The sequence below is a fragment of the Branchiostoma lanceolatum genome, chromosome 1, assembly GCF_035083965.1.
Source record: "Branchiostoma lanceolatum isolate klBraLanc5 chromosome 1, klBraLanc5.hap2, whole genome shotgun sequence".
NCBI lineage: Eukaryota > Metazoa > Chordata > Leptocardii > Amphioxiformes > Branchiostomatidae > Branchiostoma > Branchiostoma lanceolatum.
The window spans coordinates 30856594-30883233 of NC_089722.1; the positions used below are offsets into that span (position 1 = coordinate 30856594).

At 41.3% G+C, this 26640-nt stretch overlaps 3 protein-coding genes and 1 long non-coding RNA gene across 13 annotated transcripts in view; 1 reads left to right on the plus strand and 3 right to left on the minus strand.

Annotated features, from left to right (window-relative positions):
- Positions 1-998: 998 nt before the first annotated feature.
- Positions 999-6151, minus strand: LOC136448433 (uncharacterized). The gene is made up of 3 exons (XM_066447993.1): positions 5762-6151; positions 4782-4937; positions 999-1093 (listed from the first exon to the last, which is right to left on the minus strand). The coding sequence occupies exons 1-3, from the start codon at positions 5946-5948 to the stop codon at positions 1086-1088; spliced, it is 351 nt and encodes a 116-aa protein (XP_066304090.1). The 5' UTR covers positions 5949-6151; the 3' UTR covers positions 999-1085.
- A 1390-nt stretch (positions 6152-7541) lies between these two features.
- On the minus strand, positions 7542-10625 carry LOC136428099 (uncharacterized). Its single transcript, XR_010754574.1, has 3 exons — positions 10482-10625; positions 9166-9358; positions 7542-8432 (listed from the first exon to the last, which is right to left on the minus strand). It is a non-coding gene; the product is annotated as an uncharacterized lncRNA (long non-coding RNA).
- A 1151-nt stretch (positions 10626-11776) lies between these two features.
- LOC136448392 (armadillo repeat-containing protein 5-like) lies at positions 11777-16656 on the plus strand. The gene is made up of 4 exons (XM_066447834.1): positions 11777-12070; positions 12174-12204; positions 13039-15202; positions 15542-16656. The coding sequence occupies exons 1-4, from the start codon at positions 11816-11818 to the stop codon at positions 16416-16418; spliced, it is 3327 nt and encodes a 1108-aa protein (XP_066303931.1). The 5' UTR covers positions 11777-11815; the 3' UTR covers positions 16419-16656.
- Positions 16657-18086: 1430 nt separating this feature from the next.
- Positions 18087-26640, minus strand: part of LOC136448396 (paxillin-like) — a 41120-nt gene continuing 32566 nt past the window's right edge. For 8 of the 10 annotated variants that reach the window (XM_066447913.1, XM_066447866.1, XM_066447857.1 and 5 more), the window contains 6 exons: positions 25573-25738; positions 24712-24991; positions 24146-24367; positions 23257-23430; positions 22404-22634; positions 18087-21273 (listed from right to left, as the gene is read on the minus strand). In XM_066447913.1, the coding sequence (XP_066304010.1) occupies positions 21007-21273; positions 22404-22634; positions 23257-23430; positions 24146-24367; positions 24712-24991; positions 25573-25738 (1340 nt within the window). In that variant the 3' untranslated portion in view covers positions 18087-21006. The remainder of the gene's footprint in view (positions 21274-22403; positions 22635-23256; positions 23431-24145; positions 24368-24711; positions 24992-25572; positions 25739-26640) is intronic. The other 2 variants (XM_066447885.1, XM_066447902.1) reach the window with 2 other exon arrangements.

Here is a 26640-nt window from a genome sequence, read left to right on the forward strand (position 1 = left end):
TGTCTTGAATGGCTAGGGGCCGAGTTGTCCCAGGGGCCGAGTTATCTCGGAATCCTCATTAATTATGCAAATCAGATATTGATTTGCATAATTGGCATATGATTATGTAAATCATCACTTAAGCTATCTACACACCAAAAATTATGATGATCCGTCATCCCCTTCTTGCGTTATTCTCTTTCAAAGTTTGAGTCAAAGTCAGCTCCTTCAGTTCCCAAAAAAAGCCGCTAGGGGGTCCAAATCTACAGGACATATTTTCCTAACAAAGAGCTATCCACCACTTGAAAATCATGACTATAGCATGTTCAGAAGACGAGAATTTGAAAAAGTGAAAGTTCCCCTGCAGTACCATAGAAAGTCGCTAGGGGGCCCAAAATCCAATCATTGCAAGGTCTCCCACAGACCTACCCACCTACAAAATATGAAGACAATACATCCAGACATTCTTGAGTTATCGTCCCATGGACTTCACATTCCTGTACAATTCCTAGAATTCTTGCAATCTGCACACAATATAGTAAAAATTTGGCTCGCCCCTGAGGCGTCGCCAAAAAAGAGTGAACAAAGCCATGTAATCACATGTCACAAGGAGTTGGGAACAGAGATGAATTTATTAAAGTATCTAAGAAAAGGACTAAACGTTATGCAATGCAACTATGAAATGATAAATCAGAAATCTCAAAAAGGCTGAAAAAATATGGTGAAATCAAAGACAGATTCGGTACAGAAAGATATTTAAGTATTACTAATGTCTTCAAATATAGGAAAGCGCTCGCGCAGCTGAGATGCTCAGCCCACACACTAAGAATAGAGGTAGGTCGACACTCAAATGTTAGCAAACAAAACAGGTTATGTCAATCATGCGATGAGGGGGTTATCGAAGATGAGTACCATTTTGTTATGGAGTGCCCCTTTCTGAAAAGGTTAAGAAACACGTTTTTACCTACCGTTATTATGCCAAACATCCAAATCCGTACAAGTCTATAGAGTTGATGGGGGGTCTTCTTCGTATTGTGCAGCATCCTTCTGACACTGTTGGCTGATGTTGGCGGTAGGTTGGGCGGGAATGGAGATATCTGTCCGGTTCACGGTGCTAGAATTGAGGATGGTGTCGACAAGACTCTGTTGGAGAAGCCCCTGTGACTCCAATATGGAGGCCAACGCGTTTAACTGGGCTGTAACTTCGGGAACAAGCTGTTCCCATGTTGCCTGTGGCCTACCCAAGCTAACTACAGCCGCACAAAGAGAAATGTACAGCAGCAGCTTCATGTTCGTCTTCGTGTAAGCAGAGTACCCGTGAGAGACTTCTTCACCAGAGCTAGGATCTATGCAAATAAGGTTTAGGGTTGAAGCAACTAATCATTATACAAACCGGAAGGAAGGACGAATGACGCGCTACGAGTACGCAAACAGGTGATGCAGGCTGAATACAATGTGAAAACAGTGAATTGTAGGTTGGAAGCAGTTAAGAGAGGCATTTCGCACCACTTTGTTTTTATGCTCAATACCTTGACTTTCCACTTGTCTTAAAAGTTATTTAGGATCTAGATTCTGCGAATCTATTGGAACCCTTAAATGAATGACTCTTTACACTAGCAAAAACAAGGTATACGTTTTGTTTATTCAAGACCTATTAACCTCCGCGCGAATGGGCAGAACTGCTACTACTCAAACTACTGTGGTCGTAGTGTGGTAGATCACTCGGCTGTCAAACAATGGGTCCCCGGTTCGTATCCCGGTGTGCCCAGTGACATGTCCGGACTTGCGCCCCGACGTTGCGCCCTTGGGAAAGGCACTTAACACGACTTCCCTCACTTCACTCAGGTGTAAATGAGTACCTAGCTCATCTAGGGTTAGGGTTGAGTTACGAGGTTTATGCGGTCGGCACCCTGTATGTATAACTGAACACATTGACTTCGTTTTCACTAGAACGCCTCCTTCTGTCTACCCTGAAAACTGCAGTCAATAACGTAGGCCAAAGTAAAGAGTTTTTTTTTTTTAAAGCATCTTTGAATCCGAAGCCACAGCTTGCACATAGAAGGTAAACCGTACTGTATCTTGGCTAATTCACCTTTTAGACCTTGGAAAATAATGCCTAACATTACATAACATAGCATAGCATGGTATAACATCATAACCTAGCATTGGATATCATGAAACAACATTGCATATATAAGTCCAGTTCATCCTCGGTTAGCATAAACACTACATACATGAAACCTATCTAAAGTATGTTGTATGAATTTTGACTAAAGATTGTATACCACGTCGTCCATACAAGTCCAAATTTGCATCAATATCAATGGAAGAAATTAACCTTTATCCGTTAAACCAACTACAGGCGTGGTAAGTACGTTTGCTCCGAAATCTATGTATATAAACTTCTTATGCATTCATATTTCTTACAATAGAAAAAATTAGATACCAAACAATTTTAGATCTATCATATTGGAAATGTTTTGTAGGATTTATGGAACCTTTATCAGTTAAACGATATAATATGTACATATGTAATGGTATATGGCATGGTTGTGAGCACAAAGTAATTCAGAGTGAAACCTCAAAAAATGTAGGTACATTGAAAATACATCAGTGTGTCGGTGACATTGGGTTGCCGAGTCCTGTATACATGTACACTACATTTAGAAATCAAAACCCCCGCAGTCACACATCCCGCAGTCACAATCTCCACATTCACAATCCCCACAGTCACAACCCCTACAGTCACAACCTCTACAGTCACAACCCCTGCAGTCTCAAAACGTCACTGCGGTTTCTTCCACCGACTACGGTTAGAAAAAATGCCACGAGTATGAAATTGCCATCATTTACCTGTATGTAATCAAAGTAGCTTCTCCTTATGCAAATTACGCCTACAATTGCATATTTTCTATCTATTAACATTCCTCTCTTCCTCAGTTACGAATGTCACATATTTGAAAAGTCAAATCATGGAACACAGTGGGCTTTTAAAATTGTCTCATTAGTTATGCAACTTAGAATCTGATTTGCATAATTATATCCAATCATACAAAGCATCTGCATCTAAGCTATCTACATACCAAAAATCAAGACCATCCATCCAGCCCATCTTAAGTAAGTATTTTGTAATTAATTATGCAAATGAGGTCTTCATTTGCATAGTTGATATTTATTAATATTTCTTTCCTCCTCAGTTACATATATTTTACATATGTTTGAGAGTCCTATCATGGAATTTGGCGGATGTATAAATTTTCCTCATTAATTATGCAAATTAGATACTTATTTGCATAATAAGTATCTAATCATGTACATCATCACTCAACCCATCTACTTACCAAAAATGAAGACCATCCATCAAGCCCATCTTGAGTTATAGTATTTTCTCATTGATTATGCAAATGAGGTATTCATTTGCATAGTTGATATCTATTAATAGTTCTCTCCTCCTCAGTTACATATGTCACATGTTTGAGAGTCCTATTATGGAATTTGGCGGATGTATAAACTTTCCTCAATAATTATGCAAATTAGATACTGATTTGCATAATAAGTACATAATCATGTTAATCATCACTCAAGCTATCTACTTACCAAAAATCATGACCATCCATCAGGCCCTTCTTGAGTTATTCCATTTCAAAGTCTGAAGCAAAACCTGCTCTCTTGCAGTTCAAAAAAGCCGATAGGGGGCCCAAACCTAGACCACTTACTCTCTGTCCAAAGAGCTATCTACCACTCAAAAATCAGGACCATAGCATGTCCAGAACACGAGATATCAAAACAGGAAGTTCCGCTGCAGTACCCTAACAAGCCGCTAGGGGACCCAAAAACTAATCATTTTCATGTCTCATCAAGACCTACCCACCTACCAAATATCAAGACAATCCATCCAAGCCTTCTCGAGTTATGCTGTACGTTACAAACAAGCAAACACACAAACGCTACCCTCTGCATAACCTTCTCGGCGAAGGTAATCACCAGCCAACTCTAGATCCAAGATTTGAGAGGGTCATCGAGTAAAGAAAAACGACTCGCTGAGACTTGATTATTTATGAGATTTTTCTTAAATATCTCTTACTAGTAAATTAATGGGATAAGGGGTGCTATCCTATTAATTTACTAGTAAGAAAATTTTACTCTTATTACTCAATTAATGGAATAAGGGGGTGCTATCCCATTAATTTAGTAGTAAGAGAATTTCTTTAGATATCTCTTACTAGTAAATTAATGGGATAAGGGGGTGCTATCCCACAAATCTACTAGTAAGAGATTTTAAAAATTGTCCTATAGTGAAATAATGGGATACGTTTGTGACAGCCGTTATCACGTGTAAAAGTAGTTATCACGGTTTTCGATTGAAATACTTTTTTGGAACAAAAATTGGGATAAAAAGATTGAGCTACTTGCAGATCTGTTTAAGTAACAGTCATGTGTCAACACATGCGCAATAGTCATACAAGATTGGTTCAACGTCCAGCTACAAAGGACGAAGAACAACCTCTGTCCCTTTGTCGGTCGATCACCTGATTAGATTATCGATATGTAGCAAACAGAACAATAGTGTTGGCGAGACTGATCCCTCCCTGTACGCAAACTGTCCTCGATCTTTGATACCTTATAGTTAACGCAAACAAACGAACAAAAGAAAAGTATGTGTATATGGAGAGAGCAAATAGCCGCTACTTTAAAACTTTGGACCTGGTCGACAAAAGAAGAAACATGTCATAAACAAGTATAGTATCGAAGTTTAAACTACAAATTATCTGAAATGCAAACGGGAAAAATTCGGCAAGTACCATGAGGACGCCGCCCAAGATCCTTCCACCGTTTCTCTCCTCTCCTCACCGCTGTCTGAAGACGTGCCCGACTCTCCAGTAGTTGTTTGACAAGGTGATGGTATGGAACTTCCCTCAAACTTTGGACGAAGTCGTCAAAACCGTCGTAGGGTAACTCTGCAACAGCAACACAGTGAATAAGGTCCATTATAATTTGGTTGCAAAATCACATTTTCATGAATGTTTTATGATGATGAGGAATCCCCCCGTCTCTGGAAATGATGTTCAAGACGGAAAATCTCAGAGGAATGCATTAGATTTATAATAATACGAAATACGATGCCTGAATTTTGATAAAGATTTTATGACAGACAACGGATAACTTTTTTTAAATGTAGGTTTACAGCTTTAGTTTACTTAGTACGGCAAGTATCGCTCATGATTGACAGACTCTTGTGATTGGCTGATTAAGCTATTTTCAGAAGTTGCCGACCAATGGGACGAAGGGCTACGCCTCAGTGACTGGAACCTTTGGACTTGGGACTAATGGTCACCTACGGCAGTTTTCTGGGTGACAAAACGCCATAAAACAGTGGCGCACAGTAAGAAACTAATAAAAACACTTGAAATATTGCTTTTGAACCTAGTAACCTTGCACGATTCATACGCATGTTGACCTTCGAGATTAGGGAACTAAAGGGCTGCTAACTGGCAAAACACTCTTTTTGCTCTGGCTCTGCATATTTATCAAAACCAAGTATAGGAGGTCCGAGTTCAGTTATCCGCCTTGGTTAGGCTTACGTTACGTTTGTACGTGTTACGCTTACAGGTAACGGTCACGGAACCGATTATCACAGCAGATCACATGTACAGGCAAACTAAGATGACATTCAGACTAGGTACACGGTGAATTGGCCTAATTAACATAACTGTTTTAAACTGAGTTCATTAACTACATGCAGGTAAAAAACTATTACAAAGTTTCGGTAGCGGAAACGTACCGAGCAGTTTGTCCAGTAGCGCCCTCGCGCCGCAGTCTGGTCCCTCGGTTCTCGCCCTGGCCCGGATGAACCCTGGGTCTCCGTCCCGCCAGTGGACCGTGCTGTACCGCAGGACCAGGACCGGGTCCATGTCACGGACAACGTCGTCACAGCAGTCCAGGATAACCTGTCGGTGGAGCGGGTCCATAGCGGCTACAGGCACTGGGCAGTTGACAAAGTGGTAACTTGGTTCTTTTCTTCTTGGTGTTTTTGTCACGTGCGACAATTTTCGATGACGTCACTATCCAAATTAGTCCCTATTAAACTAAGAAAATGAACAAACTTGGAAAGTACTGATTCTTCTTCTTTGCAACTGTAATGCAAATATATGTACAATTTCAGTAGTTGTAGGAGGATTGGACAGCGAATGGTTGGAATCTTTTGATTTGGTTGTTTAGAAAATAAACAACTTTCATCGATTTTTTAGCCTGTGCGGAGGCCTGTGAGCATTGTCATTTTGGGATTTTGTAGTAATGGACATATTCATACATCATAAATAGTGGTTACCTAAACTGCCAATTTGAATCTGTCGTCTCAGATACAATGCTTGGACCCAAACCATTGCCGATATACATTATGTAATATATATAGGTATTCTTTTCTATTTTGTTGCATGTTTAGCACAGCTACAATTACATGTATTTCTATGAATAGAATGATGTTCATTTCGTGCTGCTTGTGTTGTACCATGTTGACAATACAATATCTCACCCTGAAGTTCCCACCTAGAGGAATGGCATAGAATTTTTCAATAGCAAACCTGAGGTATTTCAAGTATTTAGGAAATACCAACAAAAATATTTTCAAGCAATATCTGACCAAAATGCTGATAAATGTTCCAAAATCTTGACGATAGTAAGCTGGAAAACTAGTCTAGTGTAGTGAATGAAGTGATATTTTCTGATCAAAGGTTGAGAGGTTGAAGGTTAAATGTCATTTTGTTGAATCTTATTATAAACCCTTATTAGAGCCAATGTCTGTAAGGATCAAATAGTGCTCACGGTCAAAAAACCGATTTGGCTTATATTTTGCACAGAGATAGTACTTGGCCCACAACCCCTGAAAATAGCTTTCTTTCCGCTCAACACCCATCGTTGCCATGGCAACAGCCCAATCAAGTTTTGGGGCCATTTTGACAGATTTTCGTATGGCAATTACATGGGAATTGGCAAAGTTTAGAGCACACTCTATTGGGTATTTGCCTACTGTACCATCGTGTCAAATTTCAGGTGATTTGGTCCCAAAATCAAGAAGTTTGATTGGTAAGAGAAGGAAAAGAAACGCAAAAAAACAAACAATATACGTTATTCCAAAATGATATATCTGTGAATTTACATAGATTTTTGATTAATCGTTACTTTGAATAGTATACATAAACATAATGTGTAAAAAAAGATTAAGGTGCCGAGTTGTCCTGGTGCCGAGTTGTCCTGGTGCCGAATCGTCCTGGTGCCGAGTCGTCCTGGTGCCGAGTTGTCCGGATACCAAATATGCATGTCATCGACGACACAATGGAACGTGGAACATTGTACTCCGACTTCGCCTGACGTCATACAGGTGTTGGGTAATTTGAGCCCTTTCGTCGATTTTTCTACTCTCAAATACATTGTCTACACCAAAGATTGGTCAAAGAAAGCCACATATAATTTTCACCAAAGAGGTTCAACTTTATGCAAAATGTTATTTTGTTCATCTCTTCGAATTAAATTCTTATTTAGGTACAAGATTAAAGAGCGCTGTCAAACGTACACAAAAAGTTTATTTGCAAGTTCAGGCCCGAAGGCAAGTACATTATAGAAACATAGGACACAATGGACAGTGATTGACGCTGTTGTAATAATAGACTACTTAGATTATAGTGTTGGCTATATCTAGACATCATCGATTTGACATCTTTTTGGGGGCGGACGAAGACGACAAGCCCCATTTTTCTATGATTCGTGGGTTTCTTTGTTTGTGGTAGTTTTAACATCATAGCTTTGTGCCCTTCTCACTACCCGGTATACCACGAATCGTCTGTTCAAAAGTTTAACTTGAACACAATGGTAGTAACGAGAGAAAATCCACACATTAAAGATCAAATCACAAACAAATATTGTGAAAACAGCCCCGAAGAAATCTGATTTCATATCGGAATACCACGCGGTAAGGATGTAAAATGTCACAGCTATCTCAAGCAGAAGTGTCACCAAGATGGCGTTTCGCAGACTCTGGGCTATCTTTGACCGCAAATAATCTATTTCCTGTAATTCTTTCCTGACAGTCTCATATCCTTCTTCCAGTAGTTTGTGTTTTTCCTCAGCGGCTCGTGAAAGTTTAGAGTTTGTTTTAACCCTGGGTTCACAGTAGAAAAACTGACACAGCGATATGAGGAGCATGACGTGTTCGAAGATCGAGAAGTCCGTAATGTTCAGATTAATAGTATACAGAATGTCGTTCAGGAGTAACAGAAAACTTAAGACGAGTTCAATGTTTGTGATCGTGCAGCTGATTGCTGAGACAACTGATCGATCTGGGGGCCTCCTGAAGATACGGAAGATGACACTGCTGGTGGCCCGCCTGAATAGCCTGAATCTCCGTTTTTCTTCACTCTTCCTTGTTGATGGCGCCTCGTACGAATCTATATTGAGCACTGTAGATGTAATAGAAATAGATCAAGCGTCACTAAAAGAATTGTAAGACTTGTATGTATTTCTTTGATGATGAACACATTGTCATTACATTAGACATTTATGACCGCTGATAGATAAGTCAATACAGCACGTTATATGTCTTTTAAGCATACGATGTAAAGGCCAGAAAACACCTTTAACACAAATTGTGCTTGTGTCACCAATGATACTAAGATACATCAGTTCCTGATAACAAGCAACTATCATAAGTATTGTTAAATAAAATAAAGTATACTATTATGCTCGCTCCTAAAGCTTCGCTAAAAAAACGCTTGTACATACACCCTTCTGATGTTTGGAACCTGGTAACGCGACTCTCGAAAAACCTTCATTTCAGAAGCAAACAGTGCATAATTATGGTTTGTTTATACATACAATTGTAAGTTTCCATTTTTGTTTGCTTTTCTGCTTCAGAAAAGAACGTTTTTCAAGAGTTGGGGTACCAGGTTCCGAACCGACTGTCCTGTTAAGTATGACGTCATGAGGTATAATTAAATAATAACTTGATTACCTGGTGGCAGGAATCAAAAGCTGGAAGAAGGATTTGTAAGATTCGATGTTTGATAACATTAGAAGGGTGTGTGTTGGTGCAAAAGTCTGTGTTCACTGTATTTTTCACTGTATATTTGCTATGATAGAAAGTGCGTTAGTTTTTGAATCAGCCTCGAACGTGTATCAACAGCATCAACTTACCAGTATCTCCAGATTCATCTTCACCCAAAAGGCAAGCCAGCTGCTGATTCCCGGTTTGTCTGAGAGCGGCTCTAAAGGAATTGAATGCAGTGGACCCCTTCGCATCCAACAAGTCCAACAGTTTTCTGACTTTGTCCTCTGGAATGAGTTGTGCTTCAACATGGTGCGACTCTTCTGGCGACAAGTCCCGAGTCTGTCGGTCAAAGGTGATTTTTTGTCAGAAGGTTTGAAACGCTACGTTGGGTTCTAATCACCGCGCCCAGTATGGGATATGATGCTATGAACTGGTGCAATTCACATGCAAAGACAACCTCTGAGCCCCTGACACACCGACGAGCTTCGATTGGTCGCATTTGTTTGTCAACGGATTGTCGCTCGATTCTAAAATCGGCAGAGGGTCGCATTTTCCCCCTAAAAGTAAAAACCTCTATCGTATGGGCTCAATGAACAACGGACATCAGCCGATGCTAAGTGACAAGGGCTTTTGCAGTTATCTTCTTCTTAAGTAATCTGTATTGAAATAGAAATGAAATAGACATTTTTACGGGATAAAAATACACCCGTCATTAAAATTTGAAGCATTAAGGGGGGACACCCCAGTTTATTTGGGGTCTCAATTCGAGTTTGCACACCATCAAGTCTAGCGGCTGTCTCTTCCAGGAAATACTTTTGAGCCAAAAAAATAATGTATTTAGGAATGAAGGCTATCCCCATGTTATATAGTTACAGCCGAGTTGATAATCCTAGATTCATTTTGCGGTGAAAACAATACAATGCGATTCAATCGATTACATCGTGTAGAAATCGATGGTCTTCAAACAAAATACATCATATGCATGGACTATCAACAAGGAAAAGCCTACAAATTGTAAACCAATTTGCTGAATATGCAATTAGAAGTAAGAAGGTATTTGTTTCTTAGATATCTAGATGCCCATTTTGATGCACACTCACAGTAAACAATGAATTGGTAAAAAGCGGAAGTCCAATATATATGGCGGAAGTCTTTGATTTCTCCACGCAGCGCAGACTAATTGATAATTCCACAAAAAGACTTAAAGGAGGGCTTCCATTTTACCCCTGGAATAAAGACACACATACCATCTTACTGTCTTAAGTTGATAAATAGAGGCTTTGAGTTGACTTGACTGGACATGCCTTGACTTCACGGATCCTTCTTAATCGGTGACTAGAAGGCAAAACACATTGAGCCAGAGACCACATGGCGGCCACATATTTCCCTGACGGGAACTTTGATCTGTACTAGTATGCCAGATACAACCACCTGTATTATGGTTCCACTGAAAGTTTCTGACGTATGAAGTCCCCTCTATCTTCTGTGATCCGTTTAGAGACCCTACTGTCAACGACGCTGTTTTCTTCCGAGGCCACAACCAATGATATCACATCAAAGTTTGTATCACATGTATATCACATGACAGGTCGCAAGTATGTTAACTGCCATACTAAGGGTCAAAGTCTATCATTTGGTGCGTTACGTCACGTATGTAGTTCAATGGAGAGCGATACGGTGGCCGGGTGGCGCCCGTGGCATCAGATATAACGTTAAGTGTACAATATATATAGATAAGCATTATAGCGTTACAGCGATATATACCGTATTGCGGTACACAAATTACATTGTTAGATCCGGCACGGACGCGGTGTAAATGGCCACTAACATTTAGACTCGATCAAGAAGGTTCGTCCCAAGTTAGCTCTCTGATGTTTGAAGATGACTGAGAAGTAACATGAAATGGAATATTCAACGAAAAAATGTGTGTTACTGGGATGGGAAAGCCTGGTTGACCGCATTTTAGATCTGTTAGCTTTTTTATTGTTTGATTTTTATTCACTGTAGTATTGGTTAAAAGCAATTATCATTGAAGTATAATTTAGAACTTGAACCTTGTGTGCGACAACTATCTATTCTCAGTAGGCTCCTTGAATACAATTTTTGTTTTGTTCTATGCTTCAAGCTATTACAAGTGATTAGACATTAATTTTCTTTTCTTTCAGTGTTCTGTGCAGCCACATAATTGTGAAGCTGACTTACGTCTTACTGAATTTGGACCATGACCCGCCACATGCCAGCTTTTTAAAGCACTTGTTTGTTTAATGTTTAAACTAAGCAATGAGCCATACATAGATTCATGCAATCATACATGTACTTGTTACATGTATGATTGCTAATGGAGGAAATAAAGTATCCACCTGCAGTATCCCCATAGACTGAATACATGATCTACCTACAACCATGAAAATACATTCCGAAGTCATCAACAACTAAAAATTACATAAAACGTTGCCAGTTTCACGCGTAAAAGTTCCACGGCTTCCGTAAGGTTTACTGACCTTTACTGCAATACATAAAGTGTTTACTATGCGGCGCTTTTGATACATGTACATCCATCACTAGGAGATTTTTCCTACGGTGTGTTAGATTCTGTGTAGTTGGTGTGTAATGTTTTCACAAGGAACACTTTCGCTTCAGTATATCTTTGTAAAACTTTAATGTTTGAAAATGATTCAGAATGCAGATACCATAGACGCTCTACGAGTAGATAGACTTGAATGTACTGTATTACAAGAGTGAATATACCTAAAATTTTGAAATGGAATCGCCCGAAAAGTGCACAGAAGATCCAAGATGGCGACGGCTGAAAATGACCCCGTCTCGCAAGCGATTTGGCAACTAAAAAGGGGCACAAACAACGCTGTCTACAATTCTCTGGTCAAAATTCGGACGGAATGTATAAAAAGGGAAGGCGGGGTGTCCAAATTCCGCGAATTGGGAGGGATTCAGGCGTTAATTTTGCTAATTCAGAGGCCTAACCCGAAGATCGCTGACGTAGCTCTCAGCATCCTGGCCAACTGTTGTATGGAGGGGGAAACAAGGAGAGAGGTATTTTATTTTAAAACTTTTAGGACCTTATTTGTCCCAAATTATCAACTGATTCTTGTAAAATATTATTGTTTAGTACTAACAACTGTTTTATTTTTTTTAGGTGCGGAAAATAAAAGGATTGACACCATTGGGTGAGTCAATTTTTTTTACCACATCCCCTTATTGTAAATTGAATCTTCTTATGCCAAATATGACCATAGCTATGTCCTTATTTAGGCTGGCAAATTTTAATACATGCATTAGCTAGGCTGTACCACGTTTTGCAGGGGGTTGAAGGTTGTAAGTATGAAAAACAGGTGCTCTGAGCCTTACTGGTTTCTTTGAGAAACTTTTACGTCCTTAGTTACGTTTATGGACTGAGGGCTAAGAAAAGTAACAACAGCATGATGTAACGTGTTATAGAATGTTGTGTATTGTGGAAACAAACACCCCTTGCAAACACCAACATTTAGGAATGTTCTATTGTAGAATTGGGGGGTTTAGGGTCATATTTTCTTGACTGGTCTTTCATGATTCAATACCCTTGTCTAACTCTGATATTCTGACTACTTAGGTTAAATCCAAGTAAATGATTTGTGTGGAATTGAATAAATTGAATTATACAAGTAAATACTTCCTTGTGTTTGAATAAAATATACTTTTTTTGGCAACACCTCATCTTTCCATAGTCTTCAAGCAGGTGTTGAAAATGGGGTGGAAGATTGTAATCTTTTCTGGCAACTTAACCATGCACCCACCCAATGCATATCAGACAACATTACGATCTTCAACCCCAATATCTGCTTGGAGATATTAAGCCTCTTCAGTCCTGTAGATTTGCAGAATTGATTAAAAAAATAATTGTTGTATTTTTGGCAACACACCTGTGAAGCATTTTCACAGTTTTTCACTCTAACATCTGCTTGGAGATGAGCTTTTTCTGTCTTTTAGATTTAACATTACATAATTCCACTTTTCCTTCCCAGTGAACCTATTGAAGGCAGTGAAGTCAGACAGTCTGCTGAACCGAGCGGCCCGAGCCATCGCCAACCTCGCTCTCGATGCCACCAACGCTCAGGTCATCCACAGTCTCACGGGGGTCCCCGCTCTCATCGATATTCTCAACAACACGGAAAGTAGCGAGTGTCGCCAGAGTATAGTCCGGGCTATCCGAAACCTCGCGGACACAGAGGAGCATCGAGATGAGGTGACTCGCTGCGAGGGCCTCCAGGCTATCGTGGAACTATTGAAGCTAGATGATGTCCCGTTAGTGACCCAAGCCGTCCGGACAGTCACCCAGCTGACCAAGAACTGCACCTTCGAGTGTGCGCGGCAAGTCTCTGAGGGAACTGGGATATCGTCGCTAGTCGAACTGGCCTCGCATGTCAAGCCAGTCATAAAGCAACAAGCCCTACTCTCGCTTGTAAACCTGACTTCACATGGCAGTATCAGGCCTGATATCGGAAACGCAGGCGGGATACAGATCTTTGTGAAAGAGATCAAAGCCAGTCAGGACATCTCTAATGTTTTACCTGTGGTGAATGCCTTATGTTTGTGCTGTAGAGAGGCTATCAACAGGCTCAGGGTGAGAGAACTCAAAGGATTGGAACTTCTAGTCTCTCTTTTGAAGTCTCCGTCTTGTAAAGACGTTCATGAGAGACTTGTTGGGACTTTTCTATGCTTTTTTTACGACGAACCCAGCTTAGAGGTACTACGTGGAGAGGGACTTATTCCACTGCTAATGACCAAACTACTGGACAGCGTTAACGTCTCGTCTACAGACGAGGGATCAAAAGGCGGTGGAAAGTCTGCCCCCTCGTCTGCTTGGTTCTCTGCCTCATGTGACTTCCCGACCGAGTTTAATCGCTTTCCTGATCCGCTAACGCCGTCCAACAAGGCCTCCAGTTTTGTCAGCATGCAGACTTGGTTACAACAGCAGCCGGAGTATTCCGCTGAGCTCGGCCAGCTTAGTCCCGGGAGCGCCAGCCCGCAGTGGTCACCAGCCAGCAGCTCCGCGTCCTGCTCCGGCTCGAGCGACGGTAACGAAGAACTCGCGCCACGAGTGTTCAGCCCTCAGATACACTGGACGGAGGAAGACGAGACGTTACTGGATACAGAAGATGATGATAATGAGAGCAACTCTGACAACGTGGACAATGTGGCACAATTAGAACCTTCAACACTAGTACTAGATACCAGCATGCAAGAACCTCCCTGTTCGCCCGTGTCTGTGTCAGAGGACGGTCCAGAGTCGACAACGCTTCAACCTATCAGGACGGGCGCATGCCCCGATTATTCCCCATCTAGTCCTCCCAGGAAGCGGCGACGCCCAAGCTCTAGCCCAGGTCCTAGGCTTCAGCTAGGCAACAGCAGTCCTCAGACATGTGGCAGCCCCCTTGCACGGGAAGTCAGAAGGGAAGAAACCAATGAGAGCGTGACTGGGGACGTTGTACCAGGCAGCCCTGTTGGACTCATTCCCTTAACAACGGACCACATGTTAAACCCTTCCTCTCTATCCTGTGCCCCCCTGGTGATCAGAGTGGAAGAGCCCAAAGACATGGAGCACAACATCCTGCTCCTCCTCTCTAGATACTCCCAGATGGTAGATCCCAGCGGTTGCCTGGTAACCAAACAGTGTGTGAATGGACTGGTTGACTACATCCATTCAGCCCCGCACCCAAACCCGCGCTGCACACGCATCCTCAACCGCCTTACATGCAATCCCAACTGTTTCGAAGCCTTCATAACGGCCCATGCCCTACATAAGATACACAACACTCTCATGGCATCACACACAACATCCACCCATGAACATCAAAGTACAGAAGCCTGTGGTCTGAGGGTAACAGTAGATGAAAACACCAGTGGAGAAACAGTCTGTAAAGACAACACAGTTATTAAAGACAAAGAAGACCAAGAAGCTATGAACGAGCCAAGTTCTCTGTGCGGTACTCCAAGGAAACAGAAGGCAGAGGAAGGCAATGGAGATGGGAGAGTGGAAAGTCAGTACGGCGTTGGATTGTCTCTCCTTAGGAACCTGAGCGTACAGGCAGAGTCGTCGTATGGCAACGGGATCCTTACACACCTCCTGTCCGCTGTCACGGATGCGGAGAGGACTGCGTGTGCTCTGGCACTGCCATATCTCTGCAGGTCAGTAAGATACAAGTTTTGTTCTTTAGAACTGTTGGTGAAGAGTCACTGAAGACTATGACTAAAGAAATGGATAAAATCTGGGCATAGATAACTTACAGGAAAGTAATTAACAAGATAGATCCACAAACCTTCCCCTTATCTTATAGATGTACATGCAGTCAGATACTGAAATATTATTACAATTTTTGATATTCTGACACAAGTAGTCAGAGTCAAAACCAATAGTTGAGTTTTCAACATCTTGTATTTCTAGAATATGTGCTCTTTTGTGCTAGTGAGCTGCGGAATTTGAATACCTTCTCTTTCTCAGTTCACAACATTTTCTTCCCTTTTCAGGAGCAGAGCGCTAAGAACAAAGATGCTGATTGAAGAAAGGGGGCTTCACCGTCTTGTAGATATCGTTCAGAACAGCACAGATGAGCTGCTGTCCCTAGCGGTAGACAGCATTGCCATGACAAAGTCAGGATGGGACAAGCGGGACCAAGAGGACTCGGATACAGAGGCAGAAGGATCTGACTCAAAGGAAAACTGCAACACAGACACTGTGGAAGACGAGACGTTAGGAAGTACAAGTGATGTGACCAAAGCTGTGGAGTCTGTACACATACAATCAGGTACGGCTGAGTGTCGTTACAAAACACTGTCGGACCGACACGACGTCATTTTCAGACTTGAGGACAAGTCTACCGTCTCTGGATGCAGAAGAGTCGCAGCGGAGAAATCCGCGGTCTTTGCCGCCATGTTGGAAGGGCATTACTCCGAGTCTGCCCAGAGCGAGGTCAACATTACGGGTGTTTCTCACGACGCGTTTTTGTACCTTGTACACTTCATACACGGATGTAGGCATAGCAACTGCGCAGAAATGCAGATGATTTGTAAGGGGGGCAGTGTAGGGACAAGCCAGTTAGAACAGCCAGTAGAACTCGAGATTTTGGCTGTAGCCAATAAGTACCTTCTGCCGACACTGCAGGACAGTATGGCTGATGTGATGTTACAGCAAACGTTGTATATATCACCTGGAAGTGTGTTGAAACTGTACCTGTACGCTGTACACCACAGGTGCGATAGGCTCGTGGAACACTGCGTTCGTTTCGTCACGTGCGGGAAGATGTCGAGAGAGGAGAGAGTGAAGTGTTTCAGGGACTTAGCTCACTGCGGAGAAGAGAAACCTGCGTTTCAGAAACTCAAAGAAATTCTCAAGGTTTACGTGTGACCAAGATGTGTTAATATCATAGGTTGTATGCTGAAGGATCTGACATTTTTATACAGTTTTGTTCGCCCTTGAAGGATCAGTGTTTTTTTGTTCAAATTTGTCTCAAAATTGAAATGGTTTTAGACTAAAGGCTCTTTCGTTGACATGAAGGCTTAACACTTTATTTTCACAAAAATCATTAATGGAATTTGCCGAACAGCAAATACTCAAGCAACTGGATGTGATTTTGGAAACGATCAGATGTAGCATCCACTGATTTTTGTCAGTGACACTGAGCAAGATTTTGATGTCGATCAGCAGGTTTTTAAATACAAACTATGAGTTGACATGAATTAATGGACAATTGTTTCTGCAATTATTTTCTGACTAAGTGGATTAAAATGACCCAGTATTGTTTGACACCAGTGGTCTGAAGTATTTTATCTTTGACATCGAATGTGTCGTAACCAATGTGAATTAACCAATGGTATGTTAAAAAAACTGAGAGAAAAATACAGGCATTCTCAATGCCTTAAAGGCACCCAGAGCATTTTTTGAGGCTTGAAAACTTAATATTCTAGTTGCTGAATGAAGTTGACATTTAATGCCACTGTTTACCACATTCGAGTGCGGATTTCTTATCAAAAGTGCTAAAAAGCAGCACAAAAGTAAACTTCATCATAGTACATGGTGATCTTTTAGTTTCACGCGCCTACTGTAAATAGACCAATACCATAGCCTCGCCCATCTTCGTCCAAACGCAAAATTAAAACATAAGAATGCAAATATTTGACGGACATCGAGCCGCTAATTGTGGACAGTCAGGATCAGTCTATTAGGGCTTGGATTTTCTATCAGTTCTCACCACACACCGACACCGTATCTTTGCTCCTTTAATGTCGATATGTACTAGTAATGGTATAGTGTTGTTGAAACTTAAGTTTACTATGTGAAGGAATGACTAGAAATTAAGTTTTTTTATACAAGTTTCAAGCCTCATAAAATGCTCTGGATGCCAATAAACAAAATGGACACATTCACTTTTGACCCCCTCCCTTCTTAAATTACATTTTGGCAACAAATTGCATTGGTTACATATACAAACCTAGGCAGTGAGCTAAGTACATCAGATCTGTATAGCCGGTATAATTGCCCTTTGGCGAAACACAACAGCTTACTTATGAAACTCAAAGACAATGATCTAATGTTCTTTTTAACTAGAAATTAACGGTTAAATGATAACAAAATTGTCCATAATTGTAACAGAAGTAGTTCTCACCACACGACATCGTATCTTTTCTCCTTTAATGTCGATATATGTAATGGTATGAAGGGGTTCATCTAAATCGGGAAAGAGGGGCGCTGCGCCCTCTTGTTTCAGCCCAGCACCCCCTTGTCGAATTCAGATTTTAGCTTAATCTAGCATACAGGCTTCACTCAGCGATTGATTCTTCCATAAATACATAGAATTTGCTCCCTCGCCTGTGTGTGCTCCCTCTTGTTTAATTTTTCCAGAAAAAAACCTGGTATGGTGTTATTGAAACTTACTATGTCTAGGAATGATCATGTTAGAAATTGGAGTTTTTTTATTCAAGTTTCAAGCCTCATAAAATGCTCTGGATGCCTTTAACAGACATACAGTACAATGTGATATTTCCTGTTGAATGTGAATCATGACAGAATACAAAATAATAATTATTTCCTTTACTCAGGCCTCAATAAAAGTACAATTGCAGATCTAGATGTTCTTTTTAATGATGAATAACTATGGAAGCCACACATGAAAAGAAATCTTGAGATTGATGACTGTCCAAGGTATAACTAGGCAATTTTAGTGTCATGTGACAGTGTGATGGTTACCTTCCCATACCTAATTGAAGAAGCTAAGTGAACAGTATAGCCTACGGATATTGTCATTGTAATATGCTCCTAAACAGTTGGTAAGTGTGGGAAACTTTACTCTTATTTTAAGAATTGAAACAGCCATTAAAACAGCCATACCACAGGACCATAATCAGCATACACTCATGTATACCCAAAACAAAATCTAAGAATTCACCACTTCGAAGGTACAAACTATGGATCTACCGGCATACCAGTTTTGGTACTGTTGCTACGTCTTTCTGTTGTCCAACATGGCTGCAAGATATCACGTTTCATATACGCACGACTGCCTTACTCTTTTATACATGTATGCCAAAAGAATAACATTGAGAACACCATACTTAAGACAGTGGATGTTAACTAACAGTATTCAAAAGCCCATCCCAACCATATCTACACAGCATAACATGACTTTGACACAAGTAGGGCCACACCAATTGTTTCCTAGGTTTTGAGATTATAAAATGAAAATCAAGTGAAAACTGGCTGGAAGGAATACTTGTATTTGACTATAGGCCCTCCATGAAACTGTCTGTACCAGGGTACAATCTTTCAAGTCAGGCCCTGTCTTCATGTTGCTTTAACAGTTTAATACTACATGTAGTTTTATAATACATTTTTGCTAAACTTTCTTCCAACACTAAGGTATTCACGGATCAAATTTTCAACGACCACTGTCCCCTTCTTTAAGATCAATAATGACCAATCACTGCCAAACGTAACCTCGCAAGTTACAGACACGTGACTTTATTGACACGTGTCATTGCGGATACGTGACGTCCGTAATTCACAGGTCAAACGTGCCAGGAAGTCTATAACGCCCACTGTCTCTGTTGAGTGATGGCTGGAGTGCCCTGATGTATAAGGCCTCCTTTATACCTCTCATACCATTATTGATCCTGAAGAAGGCGACAGTGGTTGTTGAAAATTTGATCCGTGTTTACTGTTAGTGTTGGAAGCAAGTTTAGCATTGTATTATGATTACTACCAACACAGATGAGCTTTCATTATTATACATGTAGTTTTATTCAAATCCAAGAAACAACGAATGAAATTGGTGTCGCCTTACAGATAATAATATGGCTGTTCCTTCACGCACCGTATACACATGAACCCAACCCAACATGCAACTAAATGCTAAGTAAGACCCTACCACATTTACTTGGAATTATTCACAATAAACAATATTGGAAAAAAAAACAAGATTTTTATACAACATAAATAGCCAACAAACCAAGCAACCAAATGATACATACATATATAATGCAACCTTGTACACATTTTCTCCTATAGATTTATTATCATACTTAGACATAAGATGCAATACTTGACAATGTGTGATTTTCATTACAAAGCATAGTCAAAGCTTATATATAGAGAATGTTACTGACAACCAACTTAATACAGTTTTTAGCAATCGTAATAAACCAGTGATATGTGGGTAAGTACAGTATCCTAAGAAGCATACATCTAACAAATTGAAGTGGCCATATACATAATATGAAACATTGGCTAATGTTAGAGTATAAATGTATAAATAAACAATACAGGTTTGGCTATCACAAACCTGTAATGAGTAATTTGCAATGAACATTGAATAAGTCAAAGTGGCTCTATAGTACATTTGTCTCAACTTTACTCTGAATACTCTGTGGTACGCTTAGGAAATCATTCTTTATTTGCTATCAGTAATATCTCGTGTGAAGTAGGCAGGTAATATATACTCTAATGTGAGGTTTATTTGTGTGCAGTTGTTCAAGATCAGAGGATGCAGCTTCAAATGCGAATCAAAAGTTGAACTTCCACAATAAGCTAGCTCCGGGTTTAAAATGCACATGTGCATCATATGTCAAATTTGAAGACCCCTGGTAATACATAACAATGGCCAGCAGTCTTTAACTTTGACATATCAACAAATCAAAATGCACATGCGCAACTCAAACCATGAACTATATTGTAGCCTATTACAGAAACAACCGCAAAAGTCTATGTCTGCATTAGCTAGCTTTATAGGTATTAAAGATCTGGCCTTCTTTTGGAGTACAGAGCTTTTAGTCAAAGAGTACTCCAGAACTATCATATTAACCAATCAAAAAACATTTAGATTTGGAAGCCATATTTTGTTAAGAATTACAATAACTAGTCAAAGACCTGTTGGCTTTTCCCCAAAGTCACCACATACAATCACCCCTAAAGAAGAAATAGATCCTGGACTAACTTTACCTGAACTATTACAAAAATTAAACCTTCGTGGTGACTCCCTGTCAGGACAGCTTGTTTACCCATCCTTATAAATATTTGGAATTCTTTTTTTCTTTTTCAATGCTTTCAATATGTTTTCCTGAACAAGTCCTAAGATCATTTCAAGTTCTATGTCTGTCAAAATTCATACCATATTTGGATTGAAATAATCATTATCATGGTAATCATTGCCCTAAACACAAAGTCGACTTCAAGCAGAATTCCATCTTTTGAATCAAACAAAATTGTAGCTAAAATATACATGTTTGAAAATAATCTCTCTCATCAGCTGATAGTAACAATGTTTTCTCTTTGCTGATTGGATATTAAGTAGCCAATCACTGGTTACATAGGGCTCAATTTGCAATAAGCAGCAGTCTGATTGGTTAATGTTCCAGACTATATTTTACCTCATTAACATACACTATTCAACCATCTCTGTTTTAATAAGACCCTGTCCTACATTGTACCATCAAACATTAGCCTAACCAAATAGTTTTACGAAGCAGGGGTGACAATACGGTTTATCGTTCTGTTCCTTGAATGTCCCTTTGTTTAACTGTTTCAAGCAGAAAGCGCAGACGAAGTGTTCTGGGTGGAACTTTTTGGACATGGCTGTGATGCAGCGACCGGTGATCGGCTTCTGGCACCCCGAGCAGAGCGAGCCGCGCTTCGCGTGGTAGTGGATCTCGCAGTACGGCTGTCCGTCGTGGTCAAAGAAGCTGCCGCCGTGGAAGGGTTGTAGGCATTCCTGATTCGGAAGGGAAAAATGAACGAATGTTTTATTTTTGGAACTCAATGCAATGCAGTTGTTCGTTTTTTTTTAACAAAGTACAAAAAAGTCTAAGCCTTGAACGAAATTATTCTTAAAGAGCCAAAGCAACAACACTGATTTCATTACACTTAACATCACTGTACATTCATGCAGATATGTTACAATCGGCTTATAGCAGAGTAAGAAACCTAAACATATGTAAGAAGGCCACTCAGAGGACCGATAAAATCTGGTCTATGTGGAGAATTGGCCCCTATAGACAGGATTCTTAATGCTTGTGTCAATGGGAAAAATTACCTAAGAGGCCACAAAAAGTGGTCACATTGGCCAGGTGGTCTTTATGTACAGGTGCTCACAAGTTTGACTGTAATAAGAATGATGTGTGTTTTTCAAGTAAGAGAAAATGTACCCGCCGGGTTACATAGAATCCACCAGTTTGAAAAACTGGGAGTGAGGGATCTCTAGCACAGCCCTCCCAGGTATGCACAGTTTAGATATACAGGAGTGCATTACATGTTTACTGGGGGACGTTGGGTTTGAGATCTGTTTGGACGTATCTTTTCAGGGTGGCGGAATTATGTACCCTGGTGGAATTATGTTAGTATCTGTATCTGTATCTATATAACTGGTATAACCGCCATTTGGCGTAACACACCAGCTTCGCAGGCACGTGGCGCAGCAGCAGCTGGTTATATTACGCCGAACGACCTGTCACGTCTAACCTTTGCATATCTAACTGCATGCATTGTTTAAAGCTGTCTAATGAGGATACTTCCACAGTACTTGGTTGCAACGAGTTCCACTCTACGATCGTTCTAGGAACATACAAATTTTTGAACACATCAATCCTAGGTTGAAAAGTCTGATACTTAAAGGCATGGCAATTGGGGAAGGAGGCACTCAAGCTAACCGACATCTTTCGCACCGCAATCGTCCTTCAGTGAGACATCTGGAGCCGCATAGTTCACGTTTGGAACCTTTATTCAGCCATTTGTACTATTTCTTGTCCTTTTCTGAGCTGGTATTAGATACTTATTAGTCGGTACGTCCACCAGTTTATTAGTCAGTTTGTACATCATGAATAGTAGAAGCACAAGAATGCTCACCCTGCACACAAAGCAGCCTGGATGCCAGTGGCCGTTCAGAGCGGAGATGTAGTTATCCACGATGGCCTTGTTGCAGCCCCCACACTTGGGCGCGAACATGTCGAAGTAATCCTCGTAACAGTACGCCTTCCCGTCCTTCTCGTGGAAGCCCTCCTGACCGAAGGGGCGGCCGCACTGGTTGCAGAAGAAATGTTCGGGATGCCAGGTGTTCTCCAGCGCAGTCACACATTTCTGGGGGAGAGATCAGATGTTTGTTAGTTTTTGTGTTTGTCATAACTGGTAAACCACCTTTTGGCATAACACAAGAATTTGCTTAAGACCAGACTGTAGATTTGTTCCACTCACAGGGAAGGGAAGGACCCTACTCTTTTCAATAACTGGTGGGATCTTTAGAACGGTTGAGGTGTGGCTCTCCTCAAACACAGGACCTCCAGCTCTATGTCCCAACACAAGAGGACGTCCCTAACCAAAGCTAGGCACTCATTTTCGCCCTAGTCAAGTGGGGAAGTAGGTGTAAAAAAGAGCCTTTCCCAAGGTTACAACAATGGGGTCTGCTAAGGATTCGAACCCAGAACCCTTAGATTCTAATTCAAGAACCCTAACCACAAGACCATTTGAGATGTTATTCTCATGCCATAGGTTTTGATATACACCGATTCAGACTGTTTTCTTTGAAAACAACTTTGAAGCAAAAGCATTTTATTAAAAACACTTTCATTTAGTTCCCTTTGAGCTAATTTCATGTTCCCTGCATACATGTATCACAGTTACTTTTGATACATTTCATACCAAATAACTACTTTCCCATCTTCCCCCTAAAAGCTTTTCAAATGGAACAGTCCAGAAGACTTACATCTAGGATAGGTCCATTACAGTAGCCACATCTGGGGGAGAACAGGTTATGGTAACACTCCTCGCAGAAGGGAGTCCCGTCTCTCTCGAAGAAGTTCTGGGTGCCCAGCTCCCCGTTGCAGTTCTTGCAGGTGAAATGTTCAGGATGCCATGTCCTGCCAAGGGCTGTTACAATCTGAGATAGGGACCAAAAGAGGATTGACATTGGTTCACAAACAAAGCTGTATACATGATATAAGATATTGCTTAAGCCGGCGTCACAATTCATGCGAGCGTCGGCCGACTTTGTAGATCAACCGAAGCTCGCTGAAATTCAAAATCGCCCCAGCGTCGACTGTATTTTCCAATGAAAATCTCGGGCGACGTCCGTCGAACACTAAAAAACTAAAAATACCCCATGAGATGGTACCATCTCTTGGACATGGACGAAGTCAGTATCGACTAAACTGGTAAAAGGCCAATATTTGCATCAACCCGCGTAGACGACAGGACGTCGGCCATACTTCGGCTGAAAATGCACATTTGAAGCTCGCCAACACGTCAGCCGAGCTGAATTTCTCATTTGTGACGGGGTCTTTAGAATTATCTGGATGCTATAGGTGTTTGCAGTCAATTACAGTCATATAAATAAGCTCATTTTTGCTGTTTGTATAAAAAGGACAAAAATAGGTTAAAAAAAAAAAGGTTAATTGCAAGTTCATGCCCAAAAGCTAACTGCAGGTACATTGTAGAAACATGGAAAAACATGTGACAGTGTACTGTGACTGACATTGTTGTAACAATAGACTACTTGAATACGAGTGTTGTCTATATCAAGCTGGATTTGACTCCTTTTTTGGAGGCAGTGGAGGACTAAAAGCCTCACGTTTTCATATATAAAAAAGCCCCACCTGTCCAACAATAGGCTTACTGCAGGCAGCACACTGGCCCTTCTGTACCGTCTGCACCCCCTGTCTGGACATGTCCGACTGCAGGTTGGACAGCATGGTGTCCAGCTGGCTCCCCCGGGGTAGGGCCTCTCCCCCGGGCCCAGGGGAGGTGGGGCTCCTGGCCTTGTTGGGCGTGGCGTAGGCATCCTCAACCACAGCGGGCGGGGCGGGCATGGGCTGAGGCTGAGGTGAAAAAAAACATGCTCCGTCTGACATTTTTCCAATCTCTGAACTATGAAATGCTATTGACTAATGTTACCTCATTTTTCTTCTACCTGCCTGAGCTACTGATGCATTTTACTCCTAAGTGCACAGAACAAAGTATGCAAGAGAACTACAAATCTACATCAGCCCTTAAAACATTGGATGTTCCTACATCCTCAGTGTACTGTGTAGTGGTGTAGAAGGAGTTTAATATCAGCTTGATGATTCTGTTTCTCTCAGCCATGATAAGGTTACAAGTCATTCCATAGGTTCTTCTACTGTATAAAACAGAACTTTAAGGCAGTTCCTGCATGTACATGTACCTGTACATGCGTGACTTGAGTAGTACTCTGCATCCTGAAGTCAGGTCCTACCTGTACATGCGTGACTTGAGTAGTACTCTGCATCCTGAAGTCCGACAGCGAGGCCATTAAGTCGTCCAGCTCCTTAGTGGCGGAGGACGCGGTGCGGGGCCGGGGGGACGACTGGCCGCCGGAGGAGACCGGGGAGGGCGAGGCGTGCTGCGGGGGAGCCTGGGAAATCACGGCGGTGAGGGGCTGGGGCGCGTGGTCGTTGTATGGCGACGCTCTCTGGCCAGGAGAACTGAAAAAGGTTGATAAGTGAATTTTGTGTGACCCTTACCTCCTCCCTCATGACCTCAATTTTTCAAGACGGCCTGCAGGCTAACTTAAGTCTCATAAACAAAGGTTCGAACAAACAAACAAACAAAGGCAAGTAGCATAACCCTAACATATTTGTAGACAAAAGGTTTCACTCTTTAAGAGTTTGCGGGGGGAAAGGGAATTTCTAAATGCACTGATTTTGAGCTGATAAGGCTGATACTTGAAGTCATGGCTCTTTCTTGTTCTTTTGGAGGTGGGTCAGAGATTTCACTGGCTAGCATGTCTACTTGTAAAGGTCTATCATTCTGTGCATGCCTGGATATCTTTTTCTGTCTTCTAGCACATCTATATTGTACTGAGTCTTAGGTGCACTTTACACTGAGCGCGCTTCAAATAATCCGAACCGGTTCCGAACCTAGGCCTAGACCGGGGTTGGGATGTGGTCTGGGTCGCTTCATGGAAAAAACGGATATCCTCTTTAGAGTGGTAACGGTAAGTGGCAGAGATCGGTTAAAGTGAACTACTTTGGTTAAACCGCGCTCAGTCTAGAGCGCGCCTTACTTTGCTCCTGTTGGAACTGCATTCTGCAGCTCGTCCAGCAGACTGTCTACATCAGGCCTGATGTCCGAGATCCCCTTCTTGGGCTTGGCCTTCACGGGGGGAGGGATCTTCTTATTGTTGGCAGGGGAGCCGTGGGGAGGGGAGGTGGACACATGTAAGCTTCCTGCTGAACGGGAAGGAAAAACAACATAAGATATTGCTACAGAATTTGAATATACAATTGGGAATCATGTTAGTAATTCAAGAGTAGAATGATGTCTGTATGGCAAATGTGGTTAGTAGTATGTGTTGATTCATTCCATACAAAGATATATCCAAAGGGGACGTGAACCTTGCTGTACCTTTTATAACAAAAAGAGAGCAGCACATTTGAGGCAGTACAGTGGAATACCTGACATGGATATTCTGACTTTCAGAACATGTAAAACCACTACATTCCTAAATAGTAATGTCTATATAGGTGTCACAGAAAAAGTTCTTGGTCTATCACAGAATGAACCTACATGAGGTGTTGTAGACCTCAAAAGCTCCCCAAAATTTCAACGCAACAGGTTTTATTATTAATAATATGAAAAAAAATAATACAAGGACAATGAGCAGTGACCGTCTGACCGATCTACGTAAAGTTCTCCATGCTGCCTAACTCTGTTACCAATAGAGAATTGGGTGCCAAACAGCTACTTCAGTGTGCTAAAGGTTAATGAAGACCAGTGTGGAATTTCCCCAGAGAAATGGGGTGATGAATTTATAAACCTTCACATAAATGACAAAATAACATGCACGTGTAATGACAAAATATCTTTAATTCACTGGTCCATCAGATTGTGATATGTATGTAAACATGTACGTGTGCATCAATAGAGGTTGTACATGTCATTAAAGCACACAGGCCGAGCAGATGGCTGGTATAGGAATTGCAGTGAGCCATTGCAAAAGACTGAATTGAATCTGGGAGAAGTATTCAATTGTCATCGATGCTTGTGTGTGTTTGTGTGTTTGTGAGAACTGAGTACTAGGCACTAGGCACTAGAAAAGGTCGATTCTGGTACAATTTGGGAGTTTCAAACA

Coding starts and splice junctions, on each gene's coding strand:
- LOC136448433 (XM_066447993.1), bottom strand. CDS start 5,948: ATGGACCCGCTCCACCGACAGGTTATCCTGGACTGCTGTGACGACGTT. Junction 4,938..5,761: donor GCTACTGGACAAACTGCTCG/GTACGTTTCCGC, acceptor TTGCTGTTGCAG/AGTTACCCTACGACGGTTTT.
- LOC136448392 (XM_066447834.1), top strand. CDS start 11,816: ATGGCGACGGCTGAAAATGACCCCGTCTCGCAAGCGATTTGGCAACTA. Junction 12,071..12,173: donor AGGGGGAAACAAGGAGAGAG/GTATTTTATTTT, acceptor TATTTTTTTTAG/GTGCGGAAAATAAAAGGATT. Junction 12,205..13,038: donor AAAAGGATTGACACCATTGG/GTGAGTCAATTT, acceptor TTTCCTTCCCAG/TGAACCTATTGAAGGCAGTG.